The 12,535-nt window shown below is 50.0% G+C and overlaps 6 protein-coding genes across 6 annotated transcripts; 3 read left to right on the top strand and 3 right to left on the bottom strand.

Annotated features, from left to right (window-relative positions):
• Window positions 1-21: 21 nt before the first annotated feature.
• On the top strand, window positions 22-621 carry BJX68DRAFT_269294 (Glyoxalase/Bleomycin resistance protein/Dihydroxybiphenyl dioxygenase; the record flags this gene model as incomplete). The annotated part of the gene is made up of 1 exon (XM_071046295.1): window positions 22-621. The coding sequence occupies one exon, from the start codon at window positions 22-24 to the stop codon at window positions 619-621; it is 600 nt and encodes a 199-aa protein (XP_070896465.1).
• Window positions 622-756: 135 nt separating this feature from the next.
• BJX68DRAFT_242331 (transcription factor domain-containing protein) lies at window positions 757-3,784 on the bottom strand. The gene is made up of 2 exons (XM_071040971.1): window positions 2,003-3,784; window positions 757-1,938 (listed from the first exon to the last, which is right to left on the bottom strand). The coding sequence occupies exons 1-2, from the start codon at window positions 3,706-3,708 to the stop codon at window positions 1,380-1,382; spliced, it is 2,265 nt and encodes a 754-aa protein (XP_070896466.1). The 5' UTR covers window positions 3,709-3,784; the 3' UTR covers window positions 757-1,379.
• Window positions 3,785-4,502: 718 nt separating this feature from the next.
• On the bottom strand, window positions 4,503-6,305 carry BJX68DRAFT_256903 (FAD binding domain-containing protein; the record flags this gene model as incomplete). The annotated part of the gene is made up of 2 exons (XM_071043250.1): window positions 4,503-5,637; window positions 5,689-6,305. The coding sequence occupies 2 exons, from the start codon at window positions 6,303-6,305 to the stop codon at window positions 4,503-4,505; spliced, it is 1,752 nt and encodes a 583-aa protein (XP_070896467.1).
• A 417-nt stretch (window positions 6,306-6,722) lies between these two features.
• BJX68DRAFT_269297 (fumarylacetoacetate hydrolase family protein) lies at window positions 6,723-7,577 on the top strand (the record flags this gene model as incomplete). The annotated part of the gene is made up of 1 exon (XM_071046296.1): window positions 6,723-7,577. The coding sequence occupies one exon, from the start codon at window positions 6,723-6,725 to the stop codon at window positions 7,575-7,577; it is 855 nt and encodes a 284-aa protein (XP_070896468.1).
• A 1,482-nt stretch (window positions 7,578-9,059) lies between these two features.
• Window positions 9,060-10,345, top strand: BJX68DRAFT_256905 (alpha-ketoacid dehydrogenase subunit beta; the record flags this gene model as incomplete). Its single annotated transcript, XM_071043251.1, has 3 exons — window positions 9,060-9,613; window positions 9,679-10,241; window positions 10,308-10,345. The coding sequence occupies 3 exons, from the start codon at window positions 9,060-9,062 to the stop codon at window positions 10,343-10,345; spliced, it is 1,155 nt and encodes a 384-aa protein (XP_070896469.1).
• Window positions 10,346-10,583: 238 nt separating this feature from the next.
• BJX68DRAFT_277431 (thiamine pyrophosphate-dependent dehydrogenase E1 component subunit alpha) lies at window positions 10,584-12,095 on the bottom strand (the record flags this gene model as incomplete). Its single annotated transcript, XM_071048329.1, has 4 exons — window positions 10,584-11,351; window positions 11,406-11,680; window positions 11,738-11,922; window positions 11,977-12,095. 4 exons carry the CDS (start codon window positions 12,093-12,095, stop codon window positions 10,584-10,586), a joined length of 1,347 nt encoding a protein of 448 aa, XP_070896470.1.
• Window positions 12,096-12,535: the final 440 nt, after the last annotated feature.

Consider the following 12,535-nt stretch of genomic DNA (forward strand, 5'->3'; position numbering starts at 1 on the left):
CACCCTCAGAGCCAAAACAAGATGACAACCTCCAATATCCCTGACTTTGATGCTCCCAGCTCCGGAGTACTGAGTCCTGCCTCACTGGCGCACGTCGTGCTTCGCACAGCCAAACTTCGTCAAAGTGTCATCTTCTACACGAACTTTCTGGGCGGGACTGTGACCCACGAAAACGACATGATCTCGTTCATCACCTATGACGACGAACACCACAGAATTGCTCTCATAGGGCTTCCGGATACGGCTCCCAAGGACCCAAGGACTTGTGGCTTAGAGCATATAGCTTTCAGTTTCAACACCCTCGCAGATCTTTTACTGTCCTACCGGCAACGCAAGGCTCGTGGAATTGAGCCTGTGTGGTGTGTCAACCATGGCCCGACGACTAGCATCTACTACAAAGATCCCGACGGCAACATGCTGGAGACACAGGTTGACAACTTCGACTCGGTGGAGGATGCGACGAAGCACATGATGTCACCAGAATTTGCCGAGAACCCCATCGGAACAGATTTTGATGCAGAGGAGATGATTGTTGCCCTCAAGAGTGGTGTGGCAGAATCGGTCTTGAAAAAGCGTAAGGAGATTGGCCCGCGTGGTATGCCAGACTTGGCTGCGATGTAAATTCGGCGGCATTCTGTATATATTCTAGCTATCAGGAGGAAACTGGTGACCGAGCTGGCGTGTTATTTTCTTTCCAGACTGCTCCCTTGGCCTCTGAAGCAGAGGAGTAACAGACTCACTATCGCTGACACTCTCCTTTGGTTGCGCTCGGGCTCGGGCTCGGGCTGACGTAGATATGGCATGCGAGACTCGTTCTTGCCAGTACATAGCGGCGTATTCAAGAAGCAATATCTGTTTTACATAAATACTCCAAAGAATATTGACACCAATTTAATCACCTATATTAGTGGCTTGCTTTTTGGCAGTCCTTTCGCAACTCCACTGAATAAAGCTGCCGCTATAATATATTACGGCAATTCGTGCCTCTCTAACATACCATGCTAACTCTAGGAGTTGATCTAGTCATTGAATGAGGCGTACGGAGGCCCCTCTGAAGACCAGATCCACTTTGGATACAACTATATTGTGTTGCGCTTCATAGTAGCATATCCAGAGACAGCGTCATATTGCTAAAGATGACTGCATATAGAACAACTTGCTGAATAAAATGCGGAGCTATTGCAAGTTCAAAACAGGGCATGAGAAGGATCGACACCTTGTTGGCGACCCTAGCGTCCGTTCCAAGTCATGTGGTATATTGCACAAGGCCTGCAACACGTTATTATACAGGCTTTCAATTCAAATCCGAATCAATGTGTTTCGGCGATAAGGAACAGCTTCAGGCTTTGGGCGAAAAGCTGAGCAAGGGGGTATCTGGCTCAGCTGGAAATTATGGGAGCTGGCACCCATGTCCCCAACCATTGATCGTGGTCGTTGGAAATGTCCACGGAAGGTGATAAAGTGGGCACCATGTCGGGATATAACAATTGGTGCACGTAGGTTCCGTCAAGGTCATGGTTTGGCGGGGTCGTCAACGTAGTGAACAATCCATCCTCCGCCGCGCGTCTAGAGGCAATGCGCGTGTCCGATAGAGTTGACAAGGATCCTGCTCCATCGAACAAGGTGTGGTCCAAATACGGTGGACTTTGCTGCGAGTGATCATCAGGAACATCATTGCTCCCTCTGTCTGCGCTATCAGTCATCGAGTTGCGATATCCGGGTTTTCTATGCCTATCTACAAAGAGACGTGCCTGGCGGACGAACTCTCTGCTATTCGTGAAGGCAGCTTCTCCTGATGTCACATATTCTAAGCGACCCAAGAGACCGACAATAGTTTCCATCAAGACAATATCACACGGCGTAGATTCGTCTAGAGGAGATGACAGAACGTGGATGAAGATAGTGGTAAGGGCGGTAAAAGGATAATAGAAGACAAGCCTGTATGGGTCAGTCAGGGTCAAAGAGAGGAAAAGTTGGTCAGAGATTAAGCAGGTTGTCTTACCATCCTGGAGTGAAGCTCTCTACATCGAGATGCTTCGTAAGCAAAGCCATGGATCTAGCTGCTTCGATGTGTGTGGGGTGGTTGTGGTGAAGAAGTTGGACACTACCCTGCTCTTGGGTGAACAAGGGTGAGAATCTTCGATAAATAGCGCACAGTGCGTAGTAATACGAAAAGTGCAAAGTCATCACCTGTGTTTTCGACAAGTTCAAGGTGTTGCATCGCCGCCCAACGGGTTTTGAAGGCTTAATTTCTTCCGGAAGCACCCCGCGCCATGCTTCCAATTGCTCGAGAAGTGTGACTGCTTTCCCTTGTAGCTGACCAGAGGTTAAGGTGAGAGCTGTCGCAGAGTAGAGTTGGTGTGAAATTGCTCCACATATGCGAGCAAATTTGGTAAAGCATAGAAAAAAATCCAGTGATAAAGCCTCCTTTGCGGTATCTTTATCGTTGCATCCGCCATCGTTGATTTTAATCCCACAAGGGAAAGGGCAACTAATTTCAGCATCATGAATGACAGCCGGTCGTCCGCAACGGAGAGCTATCGTTTTGTCGAGGCAGTATATTACCCAAAATACCCGACTTCTCTCTTGTCTCTCACGTTCGGTGATGTGCCATTCCTGTGATGTATAACAATGCAGTCCGAGACTTTGGGCCAGCCGCGAAGCAATCGAACAAAGTGTGAATTCAAGCCGTTGAGGGCTTGATAGACCTTGGGCGAAAACTGTCATCACAGCGTACGCCTGGGCCGCTAACAGATCTGTGGAACAGTGAAAGATTGCGCTCTCGTGGGATAATGCTTTCTGGAAATAACCCCACGCCTTGCGAGTGGACTTCTGAAAGGCTTCTGGTGTTTCGTCAGAGAGAGCTGCACGGCAACCTGAAGCAAGTACTGCGTTTAATAAAGCATCCCATGAAGGCGTAGTGTTGTTCGGACTCGTGCCAAAGTGGGCTAGTTGGGCCAGGAAAATAGGCTTATTCAGTACCGGGAACGTCATCTGCACGGTCGAAAAATAGGCCTCAACATACTCCATAATTGTGGCATCCGTTGTTATACAGGGATCTGCCAGGGTCCCTGGAAATAACGGGAGGCCGAGGGGTATGGACTTGGGATGCCGAAGGTGGTTGATGATACTGGTTCCGATTTCCCGGGTGATTCTGCAAAGGCCATCGGAGTCTGGGATATGCTCTCGAATCCACTTAAAACCTGTGTCTGAGATAGCGAAGATGCCCGATGATGGGCCTGTGTATTCGTCTGCATTATTGACCCGTACCCAGAGCGCCGGACCCGTCTCACCGGGGATACTCGGGTTCTGGCCCTCAAGTAAACGGTCGAGAAGGGTCGCAGACGGCTCGATATCTGAGGCTGGCAGAGCCTGTATGGTAAGCTCGGAGGGATACTGCGAATCTCTCGTGGGACCGCCAAGGTTGAGTTGTCTCGCGGTTGTGCTGGATCTCCGTCGATGGGCCTGAGGCTGGCCATCATGATCATCTCGAGAAGACATGGCCGTCAGCGATGTATGCTGTGACTGGTAGTTGGGGTCAAATTGATTGTCTGCTTCAGGTAACAGCACGGTGCTGTCCTCCGACCGGCGGCGTTTTCGCCTCTCGCCCGTGTAGGTGCATAACGTGCCTTTAACCCTGCAGTTCTGGCAGATGGGGCGGCCACGGTCACATTTTATTTTGCGTATTCGACAGCTTTTGCACGCCATGGTCAAGTTGACGAGTGCAAACGCGACGGACGAGGGAAATGTGGCAGTCTGGGGCCCCGGACAGCGCCGGGATGAATGGGCGGGGAAATGGAGAGGTTGCTCGAGACCCAATGTCACGACTTTACCCACTTTTCTCGTCATCCTCTTATTGGTTAGTTCACGCCCCCGCGCCACCAGCCCCGGTCACGGGTTCGTCCCAGCTTGCCTTCCTCGGGTGAGGAAGGTGAGGAAGAGAGAGAAAAGTACGCTCCCGTTACATACACTGCCCTTTTCGTACATGACAAGTGCGAAGTTGGTCTTGGCATTGGACTCGTGAGATTTCAGCTTTCCTTACCAGTCCAAGCTGGCGTATACCACGCCTTCGATTCCTGAGCGCAGCTCACTTGCCATTTAGTGCTCCAGGAAACGTGGTAAAGTCCAAGTCATTGCACCATTCAGCGATCTTGATGTCATTGAAGCCACAATATTAGCTTAAGGAGATTCTGTTCCTAGGCAGTTAAGAGATGTCCTACCATCTACATAAGTAGAATATATATATAATACTACACTTCACCCTGAGACGACCAACACTGCTTCTGGCCTTTGGCAGATAAGGTCCGCCGACCTGTCCTGGTCAAGAGATGTTAGGATGTTCCTCTATCCCCCGAGCTATAGACTAGGTCTGAATAGTTGAAAGGTAGGCAAGCTGGTATTCCGAAAGTAAAGCACACTAAAACGAAAGTAATACATTTGTTATAATCAATACTCCTCGCTCGTCATAGCGGACCGGCCAATCCATTGTTCCATAATATTCCCTAAGCTAGATGCGGTCGGATTGTTTCCTCCCAATTGAGCCCAGCAGGCAACAACCTGCCGGTCACAGTCCGCAGGATGGTCTCCGCCGCTTCTAACGATCCGACCCGATCCCCTCTCCAAGCAGCATGGTGATCTGGCCGAACCAACACAAGCTTTCTCTCAAAGAGGCCAGCGGCGTGTATTTCGTGTGATAAGTTCACCCAATCCAATGGCAGTGAAAGCTTCCGTGCGGTGGAAAGTAAGTACTCGTGCCCAGTCTGGTCGTTGGAGAATATGAGAAGCGTCCAGTTTTTGCCAAGCCTGTCAAAAATGGGCGTCCCGTCTGTGAGGAAAACGTGAGGCACCCGACTTCCCGGCCAAGTGGTAGGCGTATATTGTCTTGGACTCCATGGTGGTTCGACACAATCGGACTCTTCATCGCGGAAAATGACGGGGGAGGTATACCTGTACCCCATTTCAATTCCAAGGTCCCTGTTTTCACCATCATGCCGTTGGTAGTATTCATGGATCCGGCGACGGAGATCCCGCCCTTCCTTGGTATCCTCATCGACAAGGCGGGGCGCGCCGCCAGCCAAAATGCTCTGGAGTTGGCCATGAACCTCGAAATGCTCTCGGGAACGTTGCACATTCCGAACAGCCACTGGCTTACGCTCCAACTCGTAGGACGCCAGTAAGCCAGGCCCAGCTTCACCTTTGATGACGGAGGCCAGCTTCCACCCTAGGTCAAAAGCATCTCCGATGCCCATATTCATCCCATAGCCACCGGTTGGGATATTCTGATGCGCTGCATCTCCAGCAAGGTGGATACATTGATTTTCACTGGCCCAAGACTTTGCCACTGCAACGTGCGGGGTCCAAATCGAGGATACCAATAGCTTGTCGACCTTCACCTCATAGTTACCATAGAGGCCCCCCAAGACTCGATAAACTGTCTCAAGGGGATCAAACAGTTCAAGCCTTGTATCTGGAGGGGCGAAAAGATGCACTGTCCAGGTGTCTTTCTCATCTTGTGCGATAATAACTCCTTCAAAGCCACCAGATTCCCCAACAAAGAAGATATGCCAAAACCTTCCTTGTTTGTGGAGACGCGTGAGATCGCTAGACTTAAAGTGCACCAGTAAAGCACGCGCGGGGCTCTGCTGTCTCAGTAAACGGAAATACTTCCTGGACATGAGGTTGTCTTACATTGGGCCACCTTCTAGGGAGATATTCAGTGACCTTCGCACTTGGCTCGAAGCACCATCACAGCCCGCGACGTGAGCGGAGCGCCACGTGGTGCTGACACCCGTCTCGATATTCGTGACGGTGGTTCTGACACGGGTCCCGTCCTCTTCCACACCGTCAACCCGGAACCCATAGTTCAGGTCGATTAAAGGGTCGTCATCGCACACCCCCTTGAGCCACCTCTCAAAAATAACCTGGGAGATTCGTTGCCAAGGTTCCAGTGGCTGAGTGCCGTCGTTCGTTTCCCGGATTTGTTTGCGGAACTCATCAACACTCGGTAGCTCCCACTGAGTTAGCGGTGTCTTCCTCGAGAGGCCGGTCGATATGAGGACGTTGTGGTCGAAATGACTTGGGACACCATGTTTCCGTAACTCGTCCGCTAGACCGATCTTTCGGAAAAGTTCCATTGACCTCGGATTTGTCAAATCCATCTTGGGCCAGCTGGTAGTCGTCACATTGCGCTCGAACAATTTGGACTTGACGCCATAAAAGGACAAGACGCGCGCCAGTATGAGTCCTACGGGACCTCCACCGGCGATGAGAACTGTCCCCTCAGGCAAATCCTTAATGGCCGACATTTTGGATTTCAGAGCTGGAATTGAAAAGAATATGGACAGAAAGATATTGACATTGAGACATCCAGTGTCTTGAAGCCTATGTATGAGGTATCGAGGGGATACGGCTTGTCCACGCTTGGCCGCTCTATACCGGACCCCGAGCCGGAATTCCCCATGGGGTACAGTGAATGGGGCACCCAGGTAACTTCGCGATGTCGTCCATTTCCTTGTTCCGGCGAGCCCGAGCCGAGTTGTCTCAGTACAACTCCAATTTAACGACACACTACCCGAGCCCGAACCCGAGCCCGAGCACTGGCATATCTCCTGAGGAGGGCAACACGACTATTTGGCACAAATAAAAATATACACCCAGCACAATCCGCGGGTCTAGCTATCAAATTTTGCAAAATCCAGCTCTATACCCTTTTTCTATTCATAATGGCCGCTGTTTTCAACCGTCTACTTCGTTTCAGGGACACAGGTGGCAAAATACATTACGGCGAAACAGACGATCTCTCCGACTGGAAAGGCAAACAGATTCCAGTTTACAGTGGCGAAGTGCCTTGGGATCTTTCACCAACGAACGAGAAGGCAGAAGTAGCCGAGGTGCTCTGCCCGTTGCCCTCGGTGCCTCTCTTCTACGGTATCGGCCTCAATTACAAGCGCCATATCGAAGAAGCTGGTTTTCCGGTCCCCAAACACCCGGTAGTATTTATAAAACCACCGGACGCGCTTGCTGGGCCCTTTGAGGATATCCATATCGACCGAAGATGCCTGGACATGGACTACGAAGGAGAGTTATGCGTCATTATTGGCAAAGATTGCAAGAATTTCCGTATCGGCGATGATCCCTTGGAATTTGTCCTCGGATACACTGTTGGAAACGACGTCTCCTCGCGATTCTGGCAGATGCCTCCTCAGTCCGGCCATCAGCATGGATACGCCAAGTCTTTTGACAAGTTTGGCCCAATCGGACCCCTAATCGTCAGCCCTCACATTGAGCCAATGCAGAGTGGAATGGTCGACGGAATTCCAGACCTGTCGTTGCGAGTCCTGGTCAATGGGGAGGAACGACAAAACAGTCGCACCAGTGACCTGTTATTTACGCTCAGTGATCTTTTGGAGCATCTCAGCCGCGGAACCACAATAAGGAAAGGGACGATTATTATGACTGGTACTCCAAGTGGTGTTGCGGCTTTTCTAGATCCCCCTCAATGGCTACAATCAGGAGATGTTGTTGAAGTTGATATTGAAGGACTTGGTAGTATCAGAAACAAGATTATTATTGAGTAGCCATTATTGCCCTCACAAAACTTGTATGTAGCATTCGCACCTATCATTACTGCAAGTATGCAGTCTCGCCATCCTAAATATCGACTAACTACTCTTTGTTTGTAATTCCCCCCTCTTTCTCGGGGGTGATTCTAAGTGAAATTACCTGAATACTCCAACCCCGAAACAAGCGGTAATATTAAATAATTTGTCATAGCTTGAGGAATCACGGTCGCTGGGATTGTATTTAACCCTTCTGCTTTCCTTTTCTTCTCGTTTTTCCAATCTTCCCGATACTCACCTCCTTGCTCCCACCCCAACATGAGTTACGTACTGCAATCAACAAAATGGTCCTCTGTTCCAGTGGATCCGGACATCCAAAGCCTTATTGCCTCTTTCTATGAATTAGCAGACAATAAGACCCCAGACGCTGGCCCGCTACTCGCACGTGAGGTGTTTGCTCCGACTGGGAAGCTGGTTGCTTCCACAGGGACTTTTAACGGCACAGAAGGTGAGGTTGAAATATGCATATGTGAACCGGGTTAATACAGAATGACTTTCTCAATATTACTGACACTTCTCCGGGCAGAGATTTCTAAAAGCCGTGATAATGCATGGGGCAAAGTGATTGCAAGGAGACATCAGGTCCTCCAGGTTTTTACCAATGATCGCGAAGGCCACGATCTCATGATTATTGGCGCTGTGAAAATGACTCTGTGGAACGGTGAAAGCCTTGAAATGCAGTTTGCAAGTCGATTCGTAGTGGATGATAGCAGTGTCGAGAGCAATCATCCCCGCCTGAGCCTTGTTCAGGTTTTTGCGGTACGGCTCCCAAGTTTCCCAGTTCTATTACCATTGGGATTTACTCATTTATCGTCTTCTGACACAGGATAGCTCTCCGCTGGTTGCCGCTCTGAAGGAAGCCTGATTAGCCATGGTTGGATGCAACATGGTCAAAAGATCTCCAGATATCTTTTCTATGTACTTAGCAACAGTCACCCACAAGTTTTGTTTTTCTCCCTCTTAAAGGTCTCACGATGACTCTCCCGCGGTAGGGTAATCCTTTAATAAGAACCAAGTTTCCAAGGTCTGGCTGTGGGTGACAACATGTCACCGGCGGATACGATCTGTCTTAGCAAAGCAGTAAGGAGTCTATCATCGTTACTCCGATACAACCCTTAGTCTCATTAGGTTACGCTCCGGCTCCTCAGATGACCCACTAGACGGTTTCAACGCCTTTCAGCACCTAGTACAGGAACCCTATTTGGGCTTTTGCGCGGACGTGAGCTAGAAATGGTTTTGAAATAGATATCCAATCATACGATACCCAGTTATGTTGTAATCTCCCGATAGCTTGTCTGCGCAAGTCGCCGCCCGAGGTATAACTCACCCGCGGGTAACCGCAGCTGCCTCTACACATTCGACCACGCAGGCCGATATCCACTAATAAAGAAACAGTCAGTACCTTTTGCTAGGGTAGTTATCCTCCTTGATCGTGTTGAGATGGCCGTCTTTCGACCCCCGCACCTGTTCTCTCTACAGGTCCGACACTACTCTTCCACAATTCCACCGAGCCGACGGCTGAACCTACCTATTGATTTCAAGACCACGCCTCTCTTACATCACACATCGAACACCTTTAACGCTATCTCAGGTCTTCCCAAAGAGGGTCCCTCCAAGAGACTGAACCTTTGTCAAGCCGTGAATGAAGCGCTAGCGACTGCTCTCCGTGCTTCAAGCAGGGTTCTGTGCTTTGGGGAGGATGTCGCATTCGGGGGAGTCTTCCGGTGCACTGCAGGCCTTCAGGCAGAGTTTGGCCCTGACAGAGTGTTCAATACACCAATCACCGAGCAAGGCATTGTTGGTGCTGCGATTGGGGCGGCCGCGGAAGGGATGAAACCGGTGGCGGAAATTCAATTCGCAGATTACGTTTGGCCTGCGTTTGATCAAATCGTCAATGAAGCCAGTAAGTTCCGATACCGAGAGGGAACTACTGGGGCGAATCTGGGCGGGTTGGTCATCCGAATGCCTTGCGGAGGCGTTGGCCATGGTGCATTGTATGTTTCCACTAGTCCTGGAGCTTCTGCGACGACACTAATTAGATGCTGGCTGGCACTTCTAGATACCACACCCAGTCTCCCGAGAGCATGTTCTGTCACATCCCTGGTTTCCGAGTCGTGATGCCACGATCACCGTCACAGGCAAAGGGTTTATTATTGTCTGCAATTTTAGACTCCCAAGACCCTGTGATCTTTATGGAGCCAAAAGTCCTCTATCGTGCAGCTGTCGAAGAAGTCCCGGAGGAACCATACTATCTCCCTCTGAGCAAAGCAGAAGTCCTCCGGGAAGGTGGTGATCTCACCCTTATCTCATATGGTCGCCCTCTCTATACCTGCCAGGCCGCGATTGACGCTGTAGAGAGGGAACGAGGTGTCAAGATTGAATTGATCGACCTCCGAACGCTGTATCCCTGGGACCAGGAAACTGTTATGCAGAGTGTAAAGAAAACAGGGAGAGCAGTAGTCGTCCATGAAAGCATGGTCAACTACGGCGTTGGTGCAGAAGTCTCAGCTAAAATCCAGGAAAAGGCATTTTTCCATCTTTCCGCTCCGGTCAAGCGGGTTGCGGGCTGGACAACGCATACAGGTCTAGCATGGGAGAAATATATCATACCCGATGTAGCGAGTAAGTAACCCTGATGCCTCGAAAACGCAGAAAACGCAAAAATGATGACTGATAGAATCGTGACAGGAATCTACGATGGTATTCTCGAGACCTTGGATACCTAAAGCTACAGAGCCAGCAGAGGCTCCAGTTCTGTCGTCGTTCTGAAAGGGAGCGTGAAGGGCCTTTTTTCTTTGAAATGCAGAAAGTAGTAATACCAGTGCAAAGCTCAAATCCATAAAAGTAAAGAGTTTCGATGAGAAGTTGCAGCCCTCGATGTATAATCAGTTCAAGTGGTAGAGCCAGGAGTGGAACAGAGAGTAAATATGAGACATACAATATTCAATTAAAAGAAACAAATTATTAGAGACCCCCAAGACCATTCCTGTGCTCATGAACATCATACTCCGCCGGGTACTTCTGCAGCAGCCTTCGCAGCTCCTCGCGCTGTTCCTTCGCCTCCTGTGTAAGCTCAGCATAGACATCATCGAAAATAGCAGACAGGGGAGGCTTCTGCTCCTTCTCAGCGGCGACTAATTCTCTGAGGACGTCTTTTCGAACAGACTTTTTTAGATCATTGTCCATCTGCTCATTCCAGAGGCCTCTGTTTTCGAGCCACGTCCGTAATCGCGTAATAGGACTATCTCGTGTCTTCCAAGTTTCAAGGTCTTTGCTGTCCCGGTACGCAGAGCTGTCGTCGCTGGTGCTGTGATGTGATACCCGGTAGCTCATGAACTCTATGATAATTGGTCGTCCGCCGCCTTCAAGAGCCCTTCTCCGCGCCTCTTTTGTTGCTTCATAGACCGCGAATATGTCCGTTCCGTCTACACGGATAGACTCAACACCATATCCAATACCCCGGATAGCAATTCCGTCACCGGCATACTGCTCAGTTGTCGGGGTGGAAATCGCGAATCCATTGTTTCGGCAGAGGAACAGGACAGGGCATTTTCTGACAGCGGCGACGTTTACGGCTGCATGAAAATCTCCCTCGCTAGTAGCTCCTTCACCAAAATAGGCAGCTGCCACCCGGGGAGGGTTGCTTGGGTCTTCCTTGGCTATCATTTTCAACGCGTATGCAGCCCCTGTAGCATGTGGGATCTGTGTAGCCAGTGTTGATGCAACTGCATGCTGTACAAGATTAATTCCTCGAATGCTATTTCCCTCAAAAGATACCGAACTTACCACGTTGACTTTACTCTTCCCACTGTAATGGTTGGGCATATTCCGCCCTTTCCCAGGGTCGTTGTGATTTGCCGTTAATTGAGCCATGAAATCCTTCAGTTCGAATCCACGCTGCAGGAAAACCCCATGTTCGCGGTATTGACAGGTGATAACGTCCTCTGGATCAAGGGCCGCCGCAGATCCTACAGTAACGCCCTCCTCCCCAGCAGAGACCATGTAAAAGCTTACACGGCCCTGCCGTTGTGCCTCGAACATTACTGAATCCATTATATTGACTGCAACACAGATCAATTAAGCGTGCATGCTAGAGTATATACCCGATTCTCACGTACCAGTAACCATGTTTTTGTACCATGTCAATACCTGTTCATCCGAAACATCTGGTGGCTCTCGCGCCTTGTCTGCCATTTCTCCCCTTGCATTCATCACATGGAACGTTGGGATGCATGGTACCTGGTTCGGGGAGGTGAAGTCCATCCGCGTCGTCCGGGGACTCCCCATCGCCTGCGGGAATTTTCTGTTCGGCCCGATTAGCAGTATTCTAGATCTTTGTCATTCAAATCTAGCTCACGGTAGTCCGTCACTTTGATTGGTGGCGAGTGTTCGAGTAAACATAAAGGTAGCATTTTGTCGTGCGGATGGTATGCTTCGTCGGAAAAGCGCCGACGTTTGGCAAATTCGGACAGCCATCCCAAGCAGCAAAGATAATAGCTAAACTTCAGATGGGAAACAGGGGAATGGGAGAGTAACACATGCGACTTTTTGGAGCAGCTGATTCCCCTATCTACTCCTCGCCACGGCTATTCTCGGAGGGGTGAAGTACGAAAAGAGAGCGTACCGATTAGACGCCGTCCTTCACCCTCGGATACCCTCACGAAGCGACCGCGGATGCCGCACAGCCCTTTCAGATTACCAATATCCTGCAGGAGGTGCCTCGGACAACCAATATCTCGAGGAAATGCCACCTCGTTGGTAATAAATGTTCTGTTAATTCCGTTACTTGTTTCAAGCTAGTTCTCTATCATTTTCTTGGTGGCAGGACAACCGCCAGCACCGTGGACCAACTGTCGGGCCTTGTTTGCTCCCTCGCCGTTATTGTTCCTCGCTTGGAATTCTCGATTATTTTCTTG

This window comes from Aspergillus pseudodeflectus (genome assembly GCF_044049435.1).
Source record: "Aspergillus pseudodeflectus strain CBS 756.74 chromosome Unknown BJX68scaffold_38, whole genome shotgun sequence".
Classification (NCBI taxonomy): domain Eukaryota; kingdom Fungi; phylum Ascomycota; class Eurotiomycetes; order Eurotiales; family Aspergillaceae; genus Aspergillus; species Aspergillus pseudodeflectus.